Source organism: Ranitomeya imitator, chromosome 6 (assembly GCF_032444005.1).
Source record: "Ranitomeya imitator isolate aRanImi1 chromosome 6, aRanImi1.pri, whole genome shotgun sequence".
NCBI classification, from domain to species: Eukaryota; Metazoa; Chordata; class Amphibia; order Anura; family Dendrobatidae; genus Ranitomeya; species Ranitomeya imitator.
Window position 1 is genome coordinate 520,309,378 of NC_091287.1, and position 24,048 is coordinate 520,333,425.

Consider the following 24,048-nt stretch of genomic DNA (forward strand, 5'->3'; position numbering starts at 1 on the left):
CCCGTGTAATGAAGCCACGGCCCGCCACTCCGGCTCATCCTTTCTCTTGATGTTCCTTTAAAAAGGGAAGTTAAGAAAGGGTGAGTAGTGCGGGGCCTCGACGCGTGCTTGATCTCCCTCTGCTTACACGTGTTTCAACTTTCGATAGCGCGGGATGATATACAGGCATTGTCACAGCTCTGGTGTCTTCGCATGCTTCTTCGCTTTCACAGCACACATTTGCTTATTCAAAGGCTGCAGCCCCGGGTGGCCGAAAAGGTTTTTTTTTTTTTTTTCTTAAAGCGGGTGGGAAGACAATGGCCTTAACACTCATAGTCAACATCACACGCCATGAAATAGTTACAAAAATTGCTTCCACTCATGTGAAAAGACGACATTTCAGATTTCAGGAGAGATCCCTCTTGAATTTCCTCCAAGACAGGGATGAGAATCAGGTTTGCAGTTTGCCTGCTTTAGCGTTTGTTTTGCTGCCTGCAGAGTGAGCTAACTGAGGAGCTGTCAGTGCGCTCAGACAATAGCAGATTACCTTTTGCCTTTTAAAGCTCATTTAAACTGATTTATAACCACAGACAACATCATAGCTGAATGTGCAGGAGAAAAAAAAGAAGCCTGTAAAAGCCAAAACCGTGCAAAATTATTCAATGAAACTCAGTGCAAAAGGTATTAAACCAAAATACATACATTTAATAAAAAAAATAAATAAAAAAAAAAAACAGTTTCCCTAGATGTGGACAACCAAATAAGACAATAGTCAGTTTAGGTCAGAGTTAAGGTGGTTGCTGCTCTTTCACCTTTTGTGGTGCATGGGATGGAATCTATGGCAAATCCACAGCAAATTCTGCAACAAATCCGCAAGTAACTAGTGAGGATTTTTCCACGGAATTAGTGAAGCGTTTGGCAGTCCATCTGGTCCAATATGCAAATTCCTAACAAAGTGAAGGTTCATATTTCAGCTGTTTATTGAAGTCTACAGAGAGGAGAAGCACGGAGTAACACAGATCATGCTGGTGCTTTCAATTGTTTAATTTATCCCAGAGCCGGATTCACAGTTACACGTCCCAGAGCCGGATTCACAGTTACACTGATCATTACTGATTAATCTGAACATTTACTACACAGACAAGAGCTGAAATCCCACATGACTAGGTGACATTGTAGGTAGTATCCACCCACTAGCTCACAAACAACTTAAAATGTCAGTTGGGCAAAAGGGGAAAACTGGAGGAAAATGCAGGATACGAGATATAATAGCCAGGAATTGCTTTTTCTGAAATGAAAAAGGTAGGCCACGTAATTTGTGAAGATTTTGTCAGAGATTTGCAGATTAGACAGGATGGATTGCCAGTTTGAGCGTTCAGCTTTCAGCTGTTTATTGAAGTCTATGGAGAGTGAAAAAGAAGGGAGGCACAGAGACCCAGGTCAGGAAGGTGTTTAAGTGTTTCCAACGCCACACTGCCCAGAGCTGGATTCGCCCACATCCGTCACACTCCCCAGAGCTAAATTTTCTCCCGCCACACTGCCCAGAGCTGGATACCCCTCCTCCCCCCGCCCAGAGCAGGATCTTCATCACCACCACCCCTCCCCCCCCCCCCCCCCCCCCGCCACACTGCCCAGAGCTGGATACCCCCCCGCCCAGAGCAGGATCTTTATCACTACCCCCTCCGCCCCCCGCACCCCCCCCCCCCCCCACACACTGCCCAGGGCTGGATTTTCCGCCGCCACACTGCCCAGAGCTGGATTTTCCGCCGCCACACTCCCCAGAGCTGGATTTTCCCCCGCCACACTGCCCAGAGCTGGATACCCCTCCTCCCCCCGCCCAGAGTAGGATCTTCATCACCACCACCCCTCCCCCCCCCCCCCCCCCGCCACACTGCCCAGAGCTGGATACCCCCCCGCCCAGAGCAGGATCTTTATCACTACCCCCTCCGCCCCCCGCACCCCCCCCCCCCCCCCCACACACACTGCCCAGAGCTGGATTTTCCGCCGCCACACTGCCCAGAGCTGGATTTTACCCGCCACACTCCCCAGAGCTGGATTTTCCCCCGCCACACTGCCCAGAGCTGGATTTTCCCCCGCCACACTGCCCAGAGCTGGATTTTCCCCCGCCACACGGCCCAGAGCTGGATTTTCCCCCGCCACACGGCCCAGAGCTGGATTTTCCCCCGCCACACTGCCCAGAGCTGGATACCCCCCCGCCCAGAGCAGGATCTTTATCACTACCCCCTCCTCCCCCCCCCCCCCCCCCCCCCACACTGCCCAGAGCTGGATTTTCCCCCGCCACACGGCCCAGAGCTGGATTTTCCCCCGCCACACTGCCCAGAGCTGGATTTTCCCCCACCACACGGCCCAGAGCGGGAATTTCCCCCGCCACACGGCCCAGAGCTGGATTTTCCCCCGCCACACGGCCCAGAGCTGGAATTTCCCCCGCCACACGGCCCAGAGCTGGATACCCCCCCGCCCAGAGCAGGATCTTTATCACTACTCCCTACTCCCCCCCCCCCCCCCCCCCCCACACTGCCCAGAGCTGGATTTTCCGCCGCCACACTGCCCAGAGCTGGATTTTACCCGCCACACTCCCCAGAGCTGGATTTTCCCCCGCCACACTGCCCAGAGCTGGATTTTACCCGCCACACTCCCCAGAGCTGGATTTTCCCCCGCCACACTGCCCAGAGCTGGATTTTCCCCCGCCACACTGCCCAGAGCAGGAATTTAGCGTCCTCCATGTTGCTGCTGAATCTGAAAATTTACTATAGATGAGGGCAGAAATCCCTTATTTTTAGGTGCTCTGCATAGGAGACAGCAGCCGGTATCCACCCAATAGTTCAGAAGCAAAAGAAAATTTGAGATGGGTGAAAAGAGAAAACTGTTGGAAAAACACAAAATATGAAATTGCCATTAATGGCTTATTCGGAAATGAAAAAAAGGTAGGAGAAAAAGTTAAGGAGAATAAAAAGCAAGCAGTGTCTGGAGGTCACATACATATACACACACATATATACACATGTTTCCCCCCCAACCATAATGCAATCAGCCCCCAATAATACATACAGATATACGACGCCAATAACCCCATTATACAGAACCATCCAAAGTAATTATTTCTCAGCAATCCCCCAGTCAGCCATTGTGCAGTGATATTAATGACCCCAGGAACCTTCTACATCTACACAGAGTGAAATACGGGCGGATGAGCCGCGGCCGGTTTGGACGGCCGGCAGGGGAGTTGGATGACTGTGCTCATTTGATTGTAACTCCAATATATTGATCGGATGCGCTAAACCTTTTCAGCGATTGTTTGACTTGGGTTTTATTACTGCTGCAATTAGAAAAGCAGAAACCGCACCTTTTATTGGAGATGCAATAAAGCGAATGCACTCAGCCATGTAAGAGCCGCACCATGAGCTAATGGCTTCGTGTGCTTCCATTAACCGTTACACGGCTCACAGCCCATGCTTTATTGCTGCTCGGATATGTTTGCCCATTGTGACCGAGGCATGGATGCATAACGGGCCACTAATGTGAAGTGTTAAGGAGACCAGGGAAGCGGCGCCCCGGCTTGGCGCAACCTCGGAGGATGATTAACGGCGAGAAGCGTCTAAGTGGGCGGCTGCACAGATCTCTGCTGTCTTCCCGGTGTTTAGGACATGATGAGCGAGTAGACATCAAGCTGGAGTGATACATGGCAGCCGGGCACAGCATGAGGCCACGCCGGGCTCAGCTAGGTAGACACTGCGCTAAGAGAAAAAAGGGGACAGAGTCAGAACTGTAAGTCACCTCGGCTTATAAAAATGGTCTTACCGACTACCAAATTAACGACAGATATTTCAGTTTCTTGCTGCCACAATGTGAATTTTTATTTCAAATACAAAAAACTTTATTCTGGGTGTTTTTTTTTTTTTTATTTACAATATGACTATGGTGTTCGTAATGGATAAGAATCTTATAGACGCCCCTCCATTACTAACTTGTGGGCTTGATGTCACCTGAAAATACAAAAGGTGACATTAACCCAATAAATATGAACCCCACTGCGGGCTGCTATTTTTATGGCCCCTTACCAGCCTGAGAATACCAGCCCCCAGCTGTTTGCTTTAGCTTGGCTGGTTGTCAAAAATTATGGGCCCCAACATCATTTTTATATTTTTAAGTTTAAAAAAGTCATGGGGACCCCACTATTCTTAATAATAAGCCATGATAAAGCTAACAGCTAAGGATTGCAGCTCGCAGCTGTCGGTTTTGCCTGGCTGGTTATCAAGACGGGAGGGGAACCCACGCCATTTTTTAATTAATATTTATTTATAGCGCAGTCTGATTAATACTTCCATCAACAGCTCCTGCTCTCACGGTTATGAGCCGCATCAGGCGTAGGCTGGTGGGAGTAGTACTCTCATCAGCCAATGCCTCTGTGACAGGAAGTAAGCTTTTTAAAGCTGGTGACCCCTACTGGCGCTCTGGGCAGCAGTAATGATCTTACCGCTGATCAGAGCTGCCGGTGTTGATTGCATTGTCAAGGAGATAACAGCATGTGAAACACAATGTTCAGGTTTGGAGTGCTGAACCGGAACAGTAACATGGACTTCCTGGAGAAGTCAGTGTTCGGGGGTCCGTGTCCGAACAGTAGGTGTTTGGTAAAGACCCCGAACTGTAATACCTATTTTGGGGTCCCTAGTAGTGATGGGCGAACCCGAACAGTAAAGACAATTGTCCACAATAATCACTTCTCACCAATCCACGGTATAGGTGAGGAGCTGATCGCTGGGGGTCCGCTCACTTGGAACATTGACCCCAAGAATGAGTCTCGCAGATAAATAAGAGCATTGATCACACTTCAGCAGTTCTGTTCCAATCATAACTAATGGAACCATTACGCTGCTAAAATGCGGGGGTCCAAAGCTCCTTTTTTAGGTTCAGGGGGAGTCCCAATGGTTGGACATGCCATTTTAAGGAGAACACATGACTAGAAGGGATATACAAAAGGTAAGTTTAGACAGCGCATTTTATATAGCCCACGCGGTACATCTCAGCAGAACAGAAAGTCACTACCAAGAGCGTCTCTCTGGTGGGCCTGTCCTCAACTGTATTACACAAACATACATGGACCCTGTGTAATACTTTATTTTCTCCAGTGGAGGAGCTGTAGTAAAATCTAACACTTACCGCCAAGCTTACCACAGATCATAGTTGAATCCCGAGAGACCCAGAAGGTTAAAACTTTGGACAATATTTACTTACTAGCTGAAGAGCCCGGCGTTGCCTGGGCATAGTAAATATCTGTGGTTAGTTATAGCACCTCACTTCTCTTATTTTCCCATCACGCCTCTCATTTTCCCCCTCACTCCTCTCATTCCCCCCTAACACTTGTCATTTCAACCTCACATCTGTCATGTTCTGATCACTCCACTATTTTTCCTCACTCCTCTCATTTTGCACTCACACCTTTTCATTTTCACCTCACACCTCATTTTCACCTCAGTATATACATGTTTGTCATCTCCCTTATATATAGTATACATCTGTATGTCATCTCCTGTATATAGTATATACCTGTATGTCATCTCCCCTGTATATATTATATACCTGCTGTGTGTCATCTTCCCTATATATAGTATATACCTGTATGTCATCTCCCCTGTATATAGTATATACCTGTATGTCATCTCCTTCTATATATAGTATATACCTGTATGTCATCTCCTCCTGTATATAGTATATATCTGTGTGTCATCTCCTCCTGTATATAGTATATACCTGCATGTCATCTTCTATATATAGCATATACCTGTATGTCATCTCCTCCTGTATATAGTATATACCTGTAGGTCATCTGCTCCTGTATATAGTATATACGGCGCCATCGCTCTCACTCTTTACGTCCCCCTTGTTCACATCTGGCAGCTGTCAATTTGCCTCCTACACTTTTCCTTTCATTTTTTCCCATTCTGTAGATAGGGGCAAAATTGTTTGGTGAATTAGAAAGCGCGGGGTTAAAATTTCGCCTCACAACATAGCCTATGACGCTCTCGGGGTCCAGACGTGTGACTGTGCAAAATTTTGTGGCTGTAGCTGCGACGGTGCAGATGCCAATCCCGGACATACACACACATTCAGCTTTATATAGTAGATTTATAATATATTACTTATAATAAAGCTCCGGATGCCTTTCATTATCTGCAGCCCTGACATCACGTCGACATTGCTGCAGCCAATCGGTGAACTCAGCGACTCTGCCGACAGCGCTGCAGACAATAACAATTGCAGTGGATTGTTTTACATAGTACGAGACCTCGTCAGAGGCTGCGCGGGCTCCCCACTGCTCAGCGAGTGCCTCGGGCCTCCACATTACTCTGGAAGGAGCAGTAAATGGTGGAGGATCACTTCCCAGCAAGGGCAAAGCAGGTCCGAAAACGCAGCAGAGGCCGGGCGCCATCGCACGGGCCAGCAGAGGCCCGGCGCCATCACACGGGCCAGCAGAGGCCCGGCGCCATCACACGGGCCAGCAGAGGCCCGGCGCCATCACACGGGCCAGCAGAGGCCGGGCGCCATCACACGGGCCAGCAGAGGCCGGGCGCCATCACACGGGCCAGCAGAGGCCCGGCGCCATCACACGGGCCAGCAGAGGCCGGGCGCCATCACACGGGCCAGCAGAGGCCGGGCGCCATCACACGGGCCAGCAGAGGCCGGGCGCCATCACACGGGCCAGCAGAGGCCCGGCGCCATCACACGGGCCAGCAGAGGCCCGGCGCCATCACACGGGCCAGCAGAGGCCCGGCGCCATCACACGGGCCAGCAGAGGCCGGGCGCCATCACACGGGCCAGCAGAGGCCGGGCGCCATCACACGGGCCAGCAGAGGCCGGGCGCCATCACACGGGCCAGCAGAGGCCGGGCGCCATCACACGGGCCAGCAGAGGCCGGGCGCCATCACACGGGCCAGCAGAGGCCGGGCGCCATCACACGGGCCAGCAGAGGCCGGGCGCCATCACACGGGCCAGCAGAGGCCGGGCGCCATCACACGGGCCAGCAGAGGCCGGGCGCCATCACACGGGCCAGCAGAGGCCGGGCGCCATCACACGGGCCAGCAGAGGCCGGGCGCCATCACACGGGCCAGCAGAGGCCGGGCGCCATCACACGGGCCAGCAGAGGCCGGGCGCCATCACACGGGCCAGCAGAGGCCGGGCGCCATCACACGGGCCAGCAGAGGCCGGGCGCCATCACACGGGCCAGCAGAGGCCGGGCGCCATCACACGGGCCAGCAGAGGCCGGGCGCCATCACACGGGCCAGCAGAGGCCGGGCGCCATCACACGGGCCAGCAGAGGCCGGGCGCCATCACACGGGCCAGCAGAGGCCGGGCGCCATCACACGGGCCAGCAGAGGCCGGGCGCCATCACACGGGCCAGCAGAGGCCGGGCGCCATCACACGGGCCAGCAGAGGCCGGGCGCAATCACACGGGCCAGCAGAGGCCGGGCGCCATCACACGGGCCAGCAAAGGCCGGGCGCCATCACACTGGCCAGCAGAGGCCCGGCGCCATCACACTGGCCAGCAGAGGCCCGGCGCCATCACACGGGCCAGCAGAGGCCGGGCGCCATCACACGGGCCAGCAGAGGCCGGGCGCCATCACACGGGCCAGCAGAGGCTGTGATTTCTGCTACAGATCTACACTGACATTTCTCTCTTCTTGGTGGCACTTTCTGCTGTTCTTTCCCTTATGCCACAGAACACACACTGAGAACTAACTGGGCACGCGCCAAAATCAGAGCAGAAATAAAAAATATTCAGAGCATTCAACTGGCAATGGCTCTGTGCCATCTGAGCCTCATTTCCATATTTTCTCCAGTGTAAGCAGAGCAAAAACTAACAAATCAATCATCAGCACATGCAGAAAAGCCATCACAATACTCACTATTCTGCTGGTGCAGTCACTGTGTACATACATTACATTACTGATCCTGAGTTACATCCTGTATTACACCCCAGAGCTGCACTCACTATTCTGCTGGTGCAGTCACTGTGTACATACATTACATTACTGATCCTGAGTTACATCCTGTATTATACCCCAGAGCTGCACTCACTATTCTGCTGGTGCAGTCACTGTGTACATACATTACATTACTGATCCTGAGTTACATCCTGTATTATACTCCAGAGCTGCACTCTCTATTCTGCTGGTGCAGTCACTGTGTACATACATTACATTACTGATCCTGAGTTACATCCTGTATTATACTCCAGAGCTGCACTCTCTATTCTGCTGGTGCAGTCACTGTGTACATACATTACATTACTGATCCTGAGTTACATCCTGTATTATACCCCAGAGCTGCACTCACTGTGTACCATACACTACTTATCTGAGTTATCTCCTACATTATGTGTCTCCCGTGCAAGTGTAACGGCCATAGTCCACATGTTCATACGCTGGAACCAAATTTTATAGATAGAGATATACGGTATATAGATATATAACACCAAATCCCCCAACTTTCCTAGGATCCTGAAAGGCTCACAAGTCTCGCTATGCAGGAATACATCTGTGGCTTCAGTGTGGCCAGATCACTGAGCAGCATCTTGTCCGTATGCCAATCAGGGCGACCATTTGCTGGGCAGACGCCCCTCGTGTCCCGTCTAGATAGGCATGGTGCAGACGCAACGCAATATGTGAACCCATAGGGGGCACTGTGGGGGAACCTACAGAGCGAGTAGCCAACTGCCCCAGATACAGAATAACTGAGGGGGTGGATGGAGGTAGCAGCAAATACTCCGTAACTGTTTTCTTGTTTTAGAGGAAAACAGCAATTAAATTACTAGAATTTTATTTTATTACTTTTTTGTTTTATATTTTCTCATATTCTATTTTTTACATATATATTAAAGTTTAAGACTATGTAAAAATATGAAAAATTACTTTAAAAGATTGTAAAATTATAATATATATATATATATATATATATATATATATATATATTTATTTATATATATATATATATATATATATATATATATATATATATATATATACATACACACACACACATACCGTATATACACATACATACACACACATTGGTGTTTGTATTAACTATTTTAAGCTCCCACTACTGTATGTTTCATTTGGGGGAGAGGCTGATAGCAGAGAGCACTAGCCTGCGTCGGGGATCACTTTCCTTTAAGGCACAGAAGCCACAAGTGTTTCCAATATCGGGTAATAAATCATGAATGCACAATGGGGCCGGGCAGGGTCACGCAGCGCCCATCACAATGCTGCATTCACAAGAGCGCTGCTCCGGGCTTCTCTTCTGCTTAGTATTAAAACATGTGGCTGATATAAAAAAGAAAAAAAAAATGGTGCCAGTCATCTGGAGTAATCGGCAGCTTCTCCAAGGCTGGAGCCGGGACGAGGAGCATCTTGGAGCCGCAGTTTATAAATCAGGGAGCCGGCTGCTGGCGGGCCACAGCACTTCTTTTATGGTCGGTGGCTGCAGAGACCGGGGGCCAGGTGTGGTCCCTGCCACCGAGCGCAGAGCGGACCAGCAGAGACGGCGAGGCCGAGCGATCCGTCAGGACGGGCTATTGCTTCTCATACCCCTGAGATGTCAGAGCGGACGTGAAGGACGCAGAGAATACATCCCACACACCTGGTGGAGCGCCAACGCCGGGCACACGTGGGACGGCACAGTCACCCACGCTGGTGTTACATAGTTACATAGTTATTAAGGTTGAAGGAAGACTAAGTCCATCTAGTTCAACCCATAGCCTAACCTAACTTGCCCTAACATGTTGATCCAGAGGAAGGCAAAAAAAAAAACCATGTGGCAAAGAGTAAGCTCCACTTTGGGGAAAAAAATTCCTTCCCGACTCCACATATGGCAATCAGACTAGTTCCCCGGATCAACGCCCTATCAAGGAATCTAGTGTATATACCCTGTAACATTATACTTTTCCAGAAAGGCATCCAGTCCCCTCTTAAATTTAAGTAATGAATCACTCATTACAACATCATACGGCAGAGAGTTCCATACTCTCACTGCTCTTACAGTAAAGAATCCACGTCTGTTATTATGCTTAAACCTTTTTTCCTCCAGACGTAGAGGATGCCCCCTTGTCCCTGTTTCAGGTCTATGATTAAAAAGATCATCAGAAAGGTCTTTGTACTGTCCCCTCATATATTTATACATTAAAATAAGATCACCCCTTAGTCTTCATTTTTCCAAACTAAATAGCCCCAAGTGTAATAACCTATCTTGGTATTGCAGACCCCCCAGTCCTCTAATATCCTTGGTCGCTCTTCTCTGCACCCGCTCCAGTTCAGCTATGTCTTTCTTATACACCGGAGACCAGAACTGTGCACAGTATTCTAAGTGTGGTCGAACTAGTGACTTGTATAGAGGTAAAATTATATTCTCCTCATGAGCATCTATGCCTCTTTTAATGCATCCCATTATTTTATTTGCCTTTGTAGCAGCTGCCTGACACTGGCCCCTGAATATGAGTTTGTCATCCACCCATACACCCAGGTCTTTTTCATTGACGGTTTTGCCCAGAGTTTTAGAATTAAGCACATAGTTATACATCTTATTACATCTACCCAAGTGCATGACCTTACATTTATCCCCATTAAAGCTCATTTGCCATTTATCAGCCCAAGCTTCTAGTTTACATAAATCATCCTGTAATATAAAATTGTCCTCCTCTGTATTGATTACCTGCAGAGTTTAGTGTCATCTGCAAATATTGAAATTCTACTCTGAATGCCCCCTACAAGGTCATTAATAAATATGTTAAAAAGAAGAGGGCCCAATACTGACCCCTGTGGTGGGGTCCGGTTATCACAGATCTCCGCGTATGTAGACCCTGCAGTGGGTCAGGGCAGCCAGAATAGTGACACCGACACGCTCCTGGCCTACAAAACCGCAGGAACAGGGACATTCCGATAATCCGGCATCTGGACTGCGGGAAACGGTGAAAGAGCAGAAGGCCGAGCAGAGACATCCAGCCCGACACCCCGACTAATCACTGCACACTAACTGGTCACAACCAGAGTGAAGGGAAACATTCCCAGAGCACTGCGGACTGGAGGGTCCGACTGCCGGGACCCCCACTGATGAACGAGGCACTGACGTGCCCACTTGGAATTTTATTCAGTCATCAATGCTTAAGAGTCCGGTGGGCGGTCCTACTCGGATTGACAGTCCATCCAGTGCGACAGCAGTTTCTGTGGCGCAGGGGGAAAGACCTCCCTGCCGAATATCCTCCCGAGACCCCCTGCTGCTTCTCCCCTCCAGCTATGACGTTTACCGGTGATCGGGCCAGAAATGCTTCCAACCATTATACCGGCGATGGCGCGATCCGGTCGCTCGCTCGTCCAGACGGATCGCGTGTCCATTTGTCATCTATCCCGACGTCTGTTTCAGTAAGACATGAGAGAGTTTGTACAGTTCCTCTGTTACCCCTCCTGGAAATGAATTAATAAATTGATAAACTGGGCGTTAGGCGACACTGGTGCATATGTGCTAACTAGGAGGGTCACCGCAGTAATAAATTGCTAAATATACCCATTTTCTGATAACAGGTAGCCAGGAGGAACAACTGAGGACACCACAATACCGGGCTATAATAAAAATATTCCAGCAACGGTATTTCATGGGAAAGCGCTTACTGAAAGACATTTTTGAGATCAGCAATAGTGTGTGCGGTGCGAAATTTGATGGACCCACAAAAAAGGAAGGGGTCTGAAAACGAACTCTTAGGGTATGTGCACACGTCAGGTTTTTTTCCTATCAAAATCCGTAGAATTCTGCCAGAAAAGCATTAAGCTACTTACTGGTAGCGGCATTTTTCGGAGGCCCATGACAGCACTACGAGAGAGGGGATCCGCCCTTCAGGAACAGGAAACCTACAGATACAAAAGGGCGGTACCTCTCCCCATGCATCAGTTGTATATTAGAGCCTGAGAGGACTACCGCGGTTAGTAGCACACAAACATACATTATATACAGTTTATGTCCAAAAATAATCAATCATAATGAACTATATACCACACGTGAGATCTATCTATCTCATTATATACATTATGGGAAGTGCAACCCCCACGTGAATAGGGAGGGAACTAAGGGTGCTGTCATGGGCCTCCGAAAAATGCCGCTACCAGTAAGTAGCTTAATGCTTTATTCGGACTCCCATGACAGCACTACGAGAGAATTACAGAGATGTAAACTACCTTAGGGAGGGACTATAGCCTGTAGCACCCTTAACCCGAAGGTGAGATCAGAAGAGAACCCCAAGTCCAACCTATAGTGCTTGAAAAAGGTGGAAGGGGATGACCACGTAGCTGCCTTACATATCTGGTCGATGGAAACTCCAGATCTCTCAGCCCAGGATGCAGCCATGGCCCGAGTGGAATGTGCCCTCAGATTCTGCGGAGCTGGACCTCCACCTGCAGTATAAGCCAGAGAGATAGCCTCCCTAATCCACTTCGCTAGCGTGTACTTCGACACTCTAAGACCTTTCCTGGGACCTTGGAAAGATAGAAACAACGCCTCCTCTCTCTTCCAAGCATCAGTGACTGATATATATTCTAAGAGACATCTCCTAACATCTAACGTATGGAGTAACTCCTCTTTGGAATTAGAAGGATTAGGGAGAAATGATGGTAGAACTATCTCCTGAGATCTATGAAATTCTGAGGCCACTTTTGGTAAGTAAGCTGGATCTGGTCTGAGGACTACCCTGTCCTGTAGAAACTCTGTATAGGGGGACAGCCTAGAAAGAGCCTGTATGTCTCCTACCCTACGAGCAGATGTAATTGCCACCAAAAATGCTGTTTTGAGGGATAGTAATTTAAGTGAGGCTGAATGTAAAGGCTCAAACGGTTCTTTAGTCAAGGCTGAGAGGACTAGGTTAAGATCCCAAGGCATTGACCTATTCCTGTGTATAGGTCTGGATCTACTAGCTGCTTTGATGAACCTTGATACCCAATAATTACCAGCAATGTTGCAAGAAAATAAGGCCCCTAGGGCTGAGACTTGTACTTTTAGCGTACTCGTGGATAGATTTAGCTCTAGCCCTCTCTGCAGGAATTCTAGAATCTGGTTAATTGGTAAACCCTCTTCGATATTAAAATTTGAAGAGGCCAGAAACTTCCTCCAAGTTCTAGAGTAGATCTTAGTTGTTATGAGTTTTCTACTCTTCATAAGGGTATCAATGAGATTTGGAGAAAATCCTCTGTTTTTTAACAGTGACCTTTCAAAGACCATGCCGTCAAATGTAGACCCTTCACTTGTGGATGGTTGATCGGACCTTGATGAAGTAGGTTCGGGATGTCTGGCAGTACCCAGGGGTCTTCCACCGACATGGTCCTGAGCCAGGAGAACCAAGCCCTTCGGGGCCAGAACGGAGCGATCAGTATGATTCTCGCTTGATCCTCCCTTATCTTTCTGACCACCAGAGGCAACAGGTTTAGCGGGGGAAACGCATAAGCCAACCGGAAATCCCATCTGATCAGGAAGGCATCCACTACCAGCGGATATTCCCTGGGATTCAAGGAACAGAATTTTTTCGTTTTTCTGTCGTCCTTGTTGGCAAATAGGTCCACCTCTGGATGACCCCACCTGCGGACAATCTGGTTGAAGATTTTTGTGTTCAGAGACCACTCTCCTTGTCTTAAGGTGTTTCGACTTAGAAAGTCCGCCTTTATATTTTCCTTCCCTTTTATATGTACTGCTGCTAAAGATAGAAAATGATTTTCCGCTATCTGGAGCAGGCGGTCCGCTATTTCCATCAGGGACTCGGAGCGTGTTCCACCTTGGTGATTCACGTAGGCCACTGCCACCTGATTGTCGGAGAGGATTTTGACATGGTGACCCTGTAGATACACGAGGAGTTCCTTAATTGATAATTCAATCGCCAACAACTCCTTTTGATTAGAAGAGGCTGATGTTTGGGGGTCCCATAGACCCTGGACTACCACGTCACCCATGTGTGCCCCCCACCCTGTGGGGCTGGCGTCCGTCGTAACTACCCGAGTCACTTGAGTCACCCAGGGAACTCCTGCTGACAGATTGTCTTCCCTTAGCCACCATCTAAGAGATGTCAGAACCTCTGGACTCAATGTCATCTGACCCTGCAAGGAACCCTGTAAGACTCTGTCATAATTCAGTACGTTAAACTGTAAAGGTCTGGAGTGGAACTGGGCCCAACGGACGGCGGGAATACAGGAAGTTAGGGAACCTAACAAGGACATAGCCTGTCTAAGAGTCATGGTTGGTTCTTTAATTGCTTTTAATACCTGTTGTTGGATATGGCGCAGTTTATCAGTTGGAAGACAGCATTGTTGGGACTCGGAATCTAACAGCAGACCTAGGAATCTCTGGTTTTTTAGGGGTTGTAATCGGGATTTTTCATAATTCACGATCCAGCCCAGATTCTCTAGCTTAGATATAGCTGTTTTTACCTGAGCAAGGCAATGGTCTGCTGAGTTCCCAACTATCAGGAAATCATCCAGATAAGGGATTATGAGGATATCAGATTCACGTAAATGCGCCATGACCTCCGCAACTACTTTAGTGAATACTCGGGGAGACGTTGAGAGGCCGAAGGGAAGGGCTCTAAATTGAAAATGTCGAACAATACCCCCCATAGACACCGCCACACGTAGAAACCTCTGAAAGTTTTCATGGATAGGAACATGATAATACGCATCTTTTAAGTCCACAACTACCATGAAGCAGTGTTTGAACAACATTTTAATTGCAGAGCTGATTGACTCCATTTTAAATGTGGCTTTAACCAGGTATTCATTCAGGGATTTAAGGTTAATGATAGTCCTAAATGATCTGTCTGGTTTCTGGATCAGAAAAAGGGGAGAGTAGAATCCACTCCCTCTTTCTGACTCTGGAACTTCAATCAGCACGTTTTTGAGGCATAAACTCACAACTTCTGCCTCCAAAGCCGTCTGTTCAATAGTGGAGGAACGTAAGGGGGTTAACATAAATTTATCCCGAGGCCAGTGAATAAATTCTAATTTCAGACCTTCTGAAATAATACCTCGGACCCAGTCACTATTTGAGATGTTAGCCCATGCGGAAGAGAAGGCTGACAATCTCCCTCCCACAGGGATCGCTAGTCATTGGTCCGGTTTCTTACGTTCTTTTGAGGAACGGCGGAACATGTAACCCGTACCTCTCCTGCGTCTATCCTCCCATCTAAAATTCTCTCTAGTGGGTGAGGATGCGCGCTTCCTTCCGCGACCAAATCTCCTCCTGTTGAATGGACGCCGATAAGAAGATGATGACAAACTCGGGAATTTTTTCTTGTCATCTCCAGCCTTTTCAAGCAGGTCATCCAAGGTTGGTCCGAAGAGGTATTCCCCTTTGCATGGGATAGCGCATAATTTGGACCTTGATTGAATGTCACCCGACCAACATTTCAACCACAGGGCTCTACGAGCCGCGTTGGAGAGTCCTGCTGCTCTGGCCGCCATCCTGACCGAATCGACCGACGCGTCCGACAGGAAAGCCGCAGCATCTTGAATCACCGGAAGCGCACTTAGAATGGAACTTCTGGAAGCGCCTTCCTTAAGCTGGGATTCCAACTGTTCCAGCCAGACCATTAGGGATCTGGCTGTACAAGTCGCAGCCACCGCTGGCCTCAACGATCCGGCTGCCATCTCCCAGGTACCTTTAAGGAAGGTATCCGCCTTCCTGTCAAGGGGGTCTTTAAGGGATCCCATATCTTCGAAAGGTAATGCGGCCTTTTTTGATGCCTTTGCTACCGCAGCATCTAATTTAGGGGCCTTGTCCCAGGTATCCACAGTCGTATCCTCAAAGGGATATCTGCGTTTTAAGGCTGGTGGTAATGAGCCTTTCTTCTCCGGTTTCTTCCATTCCCGGAGAATCAGGTCTTGAATTTTATCATTCACCGGGAAGGACCTACGCTTCTTGTGTTCCAAACCACTGAACATTAGTTGCTGACGGGAAAGCGGAGTCTTAGGTTCTTCTAGGCCCATCGTACCTCTGACCGACTTAACTAATTTATCTACCCGGTCCAGAGGCAGACAGAATCGGCCAGATCCTCTTCTGATGACGAGGAAGAGAGATTTGAGCCATAGGAACCTTCATCCTTATCTTCCTCTGATGAATCAGAGATCACCGAGGTTCTCTGTTTTGAACTCCCCGCCTGGGACATAGACCGCAGGGATTCCCTTACTTCTGTACGGATCATCTCACGCAGATTAGCCGTAGAAGCAGATTCTTCCGCTACCTAGGGGAGGACAATAAGGGTGATACCATCTATCTAGCCTGATGTCACTCAACCCCTCCACTCCTGTAGACCTCACCGTCTGTTGTATACAGGAGGCGCATAATTTTTTAATATAAGAATCTGGTAACGGGACTTCACACAGGGCACACTCCTTATGTTTCGACTTTGCACTTTTCTTTCCCTAAAATGACAAAGTATAAGGGGCCCGCGTCACTGAGTGAGCATTCACGTAGATCTCTTACCAGTGTACGCCAAAAAAGGTACCGGAACACGAGGGGGTTCTTTGCCAGTCGATGCTCTGGATCCCTGCTTGGACGAGCTTTTACGGCTGGACTGGTCACTTCTGGCATGCTCCTTCTCCGTGGCCTTTTGTCGCACGTCCTCCGGCAACTGAAGCTGCCGCTCACCATCACTCTCCATGATGTGGATGTGACCAAAGGCAGAGCTCTATTCCCAGCTCCTGCTTAAATCCCCCTCAGATCCGGTCAGCAGGCTGCCTGGCGCCACTCCTATTGGTTCCGGCTGATGAGACTACATCTGGGGGGTCAGCGCAGTGTGTGAGGAGACCGGCGTTCAGGATCGATGGGCGCCGCCATCTTGGATGAACTGCGCATGCGCAGTCACCCAGAGACCGGAAACGCCTGCTGACTCCGCCCCCTCGACGTCACTGCACCGGAAACGCTCCAGCTAACGCTGAGAGCGATGCAGGACGCCGAAGAGCACGCAGCAGCGTTCCGGATAGCGTTCCCCTCCTGGCACCGCTACATCACCACCCTGCTGCACCACCACATGGACCGAAGGAGCGATATACTTACCGGCGCCGGCGCTAACGGAGATCAGGAATCCTCTGGACTCTGCTCCCTGCTGTATACATCACTGACGTGCAGTCCAGCCAGGACCACCGTGATGTCTTCCAGGAGCTTCCGCACCGGTCGAGGTAGGAGACCCCCCCGCTACCTGATTCGACCGGCCGGCCTGGGATCCATCTACGAGATTCATCTGTAGGATCCTGCCCCTCCAGGAACAGGAAACCAACTGATGCATGGGGAGAGGTACCGCCCTTTTGTATCTGTAGGTTTCCTGTTCCTGAAGGGCGGATCCCCTCTCTCGTAGTGCTGTCATGGGAGTCCGAATAAATCGCGTTTTTTTCCGCGCGGATTTCTCGTTTTTTGCGCGGATTTTTTGCGTTTTTTTTTTTTTTCCCCCCTGAATGCATGAAATCCGCAAAAAATCCGCAAAAAGAATGAGCATGGCCATTCTTTTTGCGGATTGCGTTTTTTTTGCGGAAAAAAACGCATACATCTGCACAAAAAATGCGGAATGCATTCTAAATGATAGGATGCATAATTTGAGCGTTTTTTATGCGGATTTATAGCGTTTTTATAGCGAAATTCCGCAAAAAAAAACGCGAAAAATCCGGACGTGTGCACATACCCTCAATATTCCTTATCACTATTACCAGTGTGAAAAATGGGCAATTCTCATACCGGAAGATAGATCCCAGACGTACACCTCCTGCTCCTCATCAGACAGGACTACACAGGAAGGCACCACATCTATGTCTGCTATTCACAATAGATGGTGTCACAGCTCACCTCCTCCTCCTCCTCCTGTACAATGACTGATCACACCTCTATATACAGCAGATAACACAGGATCCACCATTCACAGTAGGTGATGTCACAGCTCACCTCCTGTACAATGACTGATAACACCTCCATTTACAGTAGATAACACAGGATCCACCATTCACAATAGATGATATCACAGCTCACCTCCTCCTGTACAATGACTGATAACACCTCTATATACAGTAGATAACACAGGATCCACCATTCACAATAGATGATATCACAGCTCACCTCCTCCTGTACAATGACTGATAACACCTCTATATACAGTAGATAACACAGGATCCACCATTCACAATAGATGTCACAGCTCACCTCCTCCTCCTGTACAATGACTGATAACACCTCCATTTACAGTAGATAACACAGGATCCACCATTCACAATAGATGATATCACAGCTCACCTCCTCCTCCTGTACAATGACTGATAACACCTCTATATACAGTAGGTAACACAGGATCCACCATTCACAACAGATGATATCACAGCTCACCTCCTCCACCTGTACAATGACTGATAACACCTCTATATACAGTAGGTAACACAGGATCCACCATTCACAACAGATGATATCACAGCTCACCTCCTCCTCCTGTACAATGACCTCCCCCTAGATTAGAGCATGATCAGATAAGGCTTCTACATAAACAAATAGGGTCTCAATCAGGTGCTATGGTGGGGGTGACGGTCCTACATTTGCATTCATTGCTCTATGTATAGAACAAGAGCCCCCCATCTTGTCCTGGACGCTCTGCGGCCACACACTACCCATACACCCATGCACACGCCGCTCACATGCTGAGACGCCATGCACGCAGCAACACAAACCGGCTTATGATGAATGAGTGAAGTGGAAGAACCCTGCTGAGCCCATATTGTCTGCACATCAGATAATCCTCTGTGCTTCAGAGACAACGGCCAGCCTACACAGCGCAAGGATGTGCGGCGGGGGCTGACGATAAATGAGGGGGAACCCTGGCTCCTATAAACAGGACAACCGTCCCTTTAAATCCCGAAGTGGTGATCCGAGACAGGGTTAGAAAGCCCCGCAAGGATCCCGATCTGATCCAAGCACAATACGATAACTGGAGGGCGAGACACCGGAATATAATCAGCGCAGTGGTGCTGCAGTGGGGAGGGGGTTAATTAATTCTGCCAAGCGCAGAGCAGGCATTCGCAGAGCGGTGCCGTCTACGGAATCGGCTTTAGGATCGGTGTGCGCTTCACTACGCAAACAGTCTGCTCATAACCGCCGAGCTCTGCTACATACGGTCAGACAAAGCAGACTGGTCGGACCCCACAAGAGGCGGCTCTCCTCCTAACACTACCCGGACAGTGACGAGGCCGTGTCAGCACACGGAGGGCGATGGGGGGTTAAAATTCCTGCAACTTGTTTGGAAAAAAGTTTTGCAGGATCGTTATATGGGAATCTGATTTGGATGCAGTAAACTTGCTGCTAATAATTCTGCCCCTCACTCCCATGTAGATTGCTTTAGGACACGCCGAAAAAGACTTGTGCAAACGTTTGGCAACAGTGCCCTCAAGTGGCGGGACTGGGGTTGCATCGATTTACACCGTTCTGCCGGCTTCATTTTAAGCAAAAATCCATTGGTGGAAAAGCAATATGCATTGTTAATAAAAAAAAATAAAAAAAAATACAGAGCTCAGCATTCAGAGAACTGCCAAAAATAACAATACGTAGTGTCCACTGAATAGAAGAAATCAATACCATAAAATAAGTGATATATCTCCGTTATTTCATTTTATGCCCCCTAGTTTTCATAATGAATGTTATATATATCATGTGTTTGGCAGGTGCCAGCGGTGGCATATGTAATGTGTTTATAAATTATTTCTTTGCGGTTCTCCTGATATTCCTATTTAAAAAAAAAAAAACCTTTAAAAATGGCGTACCGGCTATCGGTGTATATAGATGTGATCCGATAGCAGTTATTGCGCAGGCGGCGCCATCTTGTAAGAGAAAAATAAATTACATTCTTTCAAATAAAATGTTGCTTTTACATTTTTCATTCATGCAAGAGTAAACAGAAGAAAGTGGACCCCAAAATCTGTGGTCGGAAATTACTGTTTGGGCGCACGGCGGTGCTCGGAAGGGAAGAAGCGCTGTTCTGGAGCGTAATATTGGTAGGAAAATATTGCAGACGCCATGTTGTGTATGAAGAGCCACTAACCAGAAAAAAACGCAGAAATCCCCCACAAGTGACCCCCATATTGGACACTACGCCCTCAAGGAATTCATCTAGGGGGGACGTCAACATCTTGAATGAACAGCTGCATCACAGAATTTTACACCATGGCGACGTGAAAATTTCCACAACAATGTCCCTTTACCCCAAGTTTTTAATTTTCCCAAGATTAGAAGGAGAAAATGGACCCCACAATTTTTTCTCCAAATTCTCCTGAGTACACCAATACCCCAAAATATGTGGTTGTAAACCAGCACTGGGGAGCACTGCAGCGCTCAGACAGGAAGGAGCATCATCTTGGGAGGCAGATTATGCAGTAATGGTATACGGGGGGCTATGTCACATTAGCCGAGGTCTGGAGGGGTTAAGATCCGCAGAAACCCCCCACAAGTGACCTCATTTTACAAACTATACCCCATCCAAGAATTCATATAGGGGAATAATAATAATAATACTTATAAATTCATACACCAATAAAACCATAACGAGGTGGTATGTGAAAATTGTGCGGAGTATATAAGGATAAGAGGGTAAAGCTATTTTTTACAATTCATGGATGTGAGGGACATATTGAAGCAATGTTTAAAGGGAGTATCGGGGTCTTGACAAAAGAAATAAAACAATGTATCTGTTCACTAACAGGTAAGTTATTGCAGTTTGACCCAGCGTCGATCTGCTAGACCGCTCCTGCCGGAGATTCAGCTGCCTCTGCGGGGAGGGACTTCCGGCATCATTCTGACTGACAGCCGACTCCGCAAGTTCAGCAGCAGGGATCTGGCTGTCAGAATAGCCTCGGAAGTCCCATCCCACCCCGTGGAGAGGAAAAGAAGCTTCTGCTCAGTAGACGTCAAGTCAGTAGAGACAGCTGAATCGCCGGCAGGAGCGGTCTGTGACCTCTGTGCCCAGGAAGAACAGCACCGTGCATAACAGGTAGCTTGCAATTAGCTGCCTGTTCGCGCTTAGATACATTTTTTGTACAGTCCCGGATATCCGCTTTAAAGGATTGTCCGAGCAGTCCTGATATTTCCCCAGTGCAAAATAATAAGCTATATTCGCATCCAGTACCAGAACTGTTGCAGCGGTTTTGGGACACTTTCTCCAGGGGCTCACATGGTGTTATGTCACACAATCACTGTGGCCAATCACCCCTGGCATTACTCTCCTCTCCTTCTGACAAATCAAGATATCCGGAGGAAGCGAGAACTGCCCTCTAATCACAGCCTTTAAAATGTAAATTACATCCAAAATTGGGAAGAGCGAAGCCAGAGCAGATTGTCATCAATCTCCGCAGCCAACGTCACGCGAACCCGGGAGACAGTGCAGGCACCGCTGGAACAGCGCCAGCACCGGACGAGAGTATAGAACAGCGCCAGCACCGGACGAGAGTATAAAACAGCGCCAGCACCGGACGAGAGTATAGAACAGCGCCAGCACCGGACGAGAGTATAGAACAGCGCCAGCACCGGACGAGAGTATAGAACAGCGCCAGCACCGGACGAGAGTATAGAACAGCGCCAGCACCGGACGAGAGTATAAAACAGCGCCAGCATCGGACGAGAGTATAGAACAGCGCCAGCACCGGACGATAGTATAAGAATTATTATTCTACTGGGGGGGGGACACAGGGGTTCAGAAAGGTTTGTGGACAACCCCTTTAATGCAAAGGGCAGGTTTCACCAATGCAAATTGTGTCTTTTCGTGTCCCTTTTTGAAGCATACTCTGCACCAGTTCAGGGAACCTCACCGGGTAAATGCTGCCTTGGTGCAATACAGGCACCTTCAGTTTCAAAAGTACTGGGACCCTCTGGACTGATGGCTGAGGCTTGAGGAGTGGGACCCTGGTGTAGAAGTTATCCCCACAGAGGTAAAGACCCTGATCCAGGGGTTGTCTTCGATTAGCCTTTATGACTTGAATAAATCTAGCGTAACATGCAGCATCTCTGGTCATCTCCCATTGATTTCAACGGGAACAACTATAGTCGGCAATTGCAAAAGGAAGCTGCCAGCAGCGGATCTTGATTTCCCCAGGTGCATTCAGCACAGCAGAACCTTCCTCAGACACCCATTAGTAACCTCAGTGATGGCAGCCGAGGCCTAAGTGCCGGGATTCCTGCATGCGCCGCTCATAGTGCAGACTGAAGAAATCATAACATTTTGACAATTTTGCTTCCTTTTTTCAATACGTCTATTCAACCAGTAACTTCTTTCATTCCAAGAAAGAAAGAAAAAAACAAAAAAAAAAAAAAAAAACACATTGTACTGAACGCACAGTGGAAACAGAGTGTCGTGAAATTTCCGGCCATAAGAAGCCGGATGCCCTCCAGATCTTCAGCGCGGCAATACTGTAAAGCACTTACAAAAATTTTTTAATCCATTCATCAAAAACAAAGCGAGTTTACAGGAGGAGAAAAGGCTGTTTATCATTGTGTCACAGCGCGGCTCCTGCTAAATTGATTTACACTTGTTAAATCGCAAGCAGAAGAAAAATTTTATTTCATTTTTTTTATCAAACCTAATTTTTATCATTGTCTCCTTGGCTGCGTAATTAACCCTCAATGCTTTCAGCACCAAGTGAAATCAGCCCTCATCTCATACAGACGCGCTGCGGCACAAGGACAGACCTTTACTGGAAGGCGGTGGCAACGTGCAATGGACAGCAAAAGCGAATGTGATTTATTCACAAAAAGCTTCATAGTGCAGCAAGATATGAGAATCCCACGGCCGCAGTGAAGGCTGTAGCCCATCACTGGCCACAGATTACTTAGCGCTGCTGAGGCACTGCAGCCCGGCACCTGGCACCGCTGGAGGCACTGCAGCCCGGCACCGCTGGAGCCACTGCAGCCCGGCACCGCTGGAGGCACTGCAGCCCGGCACCGCTGGAGGCACTGCAGCCCGGCACCGCTGGAGGCACTGCAGCCCGGCACCGATGGAGGCACTGCAGCCCGGCACCGATGGAGGCACTGCAGGCACTGCAGCCCGGCACCTTTGCAGGATTACTGTAGAAGACAGCAGCCACGTTAGCACCTTGTTTCCTACACTAGACCTGGTCAGAGGCACGGTGGGGAGCGTCAGATTGTAGACCGTAGGGCAGGGTTTTTTTCTTCATACCTTCATCAAACTCTGCATCTTCCTCCGTATGTTGTGGGAAAGGGAAGCAATTAGTTATTTCCAGCCGTTCATCCACCACGAGGCCAAGGAGCACTCCCTGCACCACCTCGCTGCCGTGACCTTCCTCCTGATAGTGCTTAATGATCTTCAGAACCACCTGCCGAGAGAAAGGGCGAAACGTTACCACCTCAGGAAACGGCTTCTAGCCATTAGAAACAAAAGTCAGAAGTCATGTCAAAAGATACAACTGCAGACATTGACAGATCCTTGCTCTGCCCACGACGCCATGCTACACCATTAGCATAGATTGGGAGGGTCGGCTATGAAATCCACCTTCCACTATCTGTGTTGGGCCATGAACTTGGACCCCGACGCCAAAGACCAAAGTGGCCAACGCTTCTAGGAGATAAGCTGGGATCTCAATTATTGTGCTGCCATCATTAAACTCTTAGTCTGGGAATAGTACGGAGTGGAGGGTTCATAGACCTTTCTTTCTCAGCCATATTAATAGGAGATATTGTATGTCGGCCATACGTACTGGCCGTCGTCCGGCTTCTGCAGAAATAGTGTTATATAAAATACAGTAAGGACGAGGCCTTGAGTTGTGAGCTGAGAATGCAGAGTCGTCCATCATCTCCTCCAAGGACGAGCTGCGCCGTGCTCCTGCCGCTCGTCATACAAGCCGGTAATGTATGTAGCGTTCTCCTGGAAGCCCGGCACCAGAGTCGTGACTTACAAAGATCTTCTGCCAGAGCCAAACGGAAATCCATCATAATAGCATGTGCGCCCCCAGACATGGGAATCAATAGCGCTTGGTAAGGCCGGTTTCACAGGACCTGATA

At 48.7% G+C, this 24,048-nt stretch overlaps 1 protein-coding gene across 1 annotated transcript in view; it reads right to left on the reverse strand.

The window, feature by feature from the left end:
- The window catches only part of EIF3H (eukaryotic translation initiation factor 3 subunit H), a 153,187-nt gene that overhangs the window by 89,381 nt on the left and 39,758 nt on the right, over positions 1-24,048 (reverse strand). Inside the window, exon 2 of the mRNA XM_069731802.1 lies at positions 23,207-23,363. Coding sequence (XP_069587903.1) covers positions 23,207-23,363 — 157 coding nt within the window. The remainder of the gene's footprint in view (positions 1-23,206; positions 23,364-24,048) is intronic.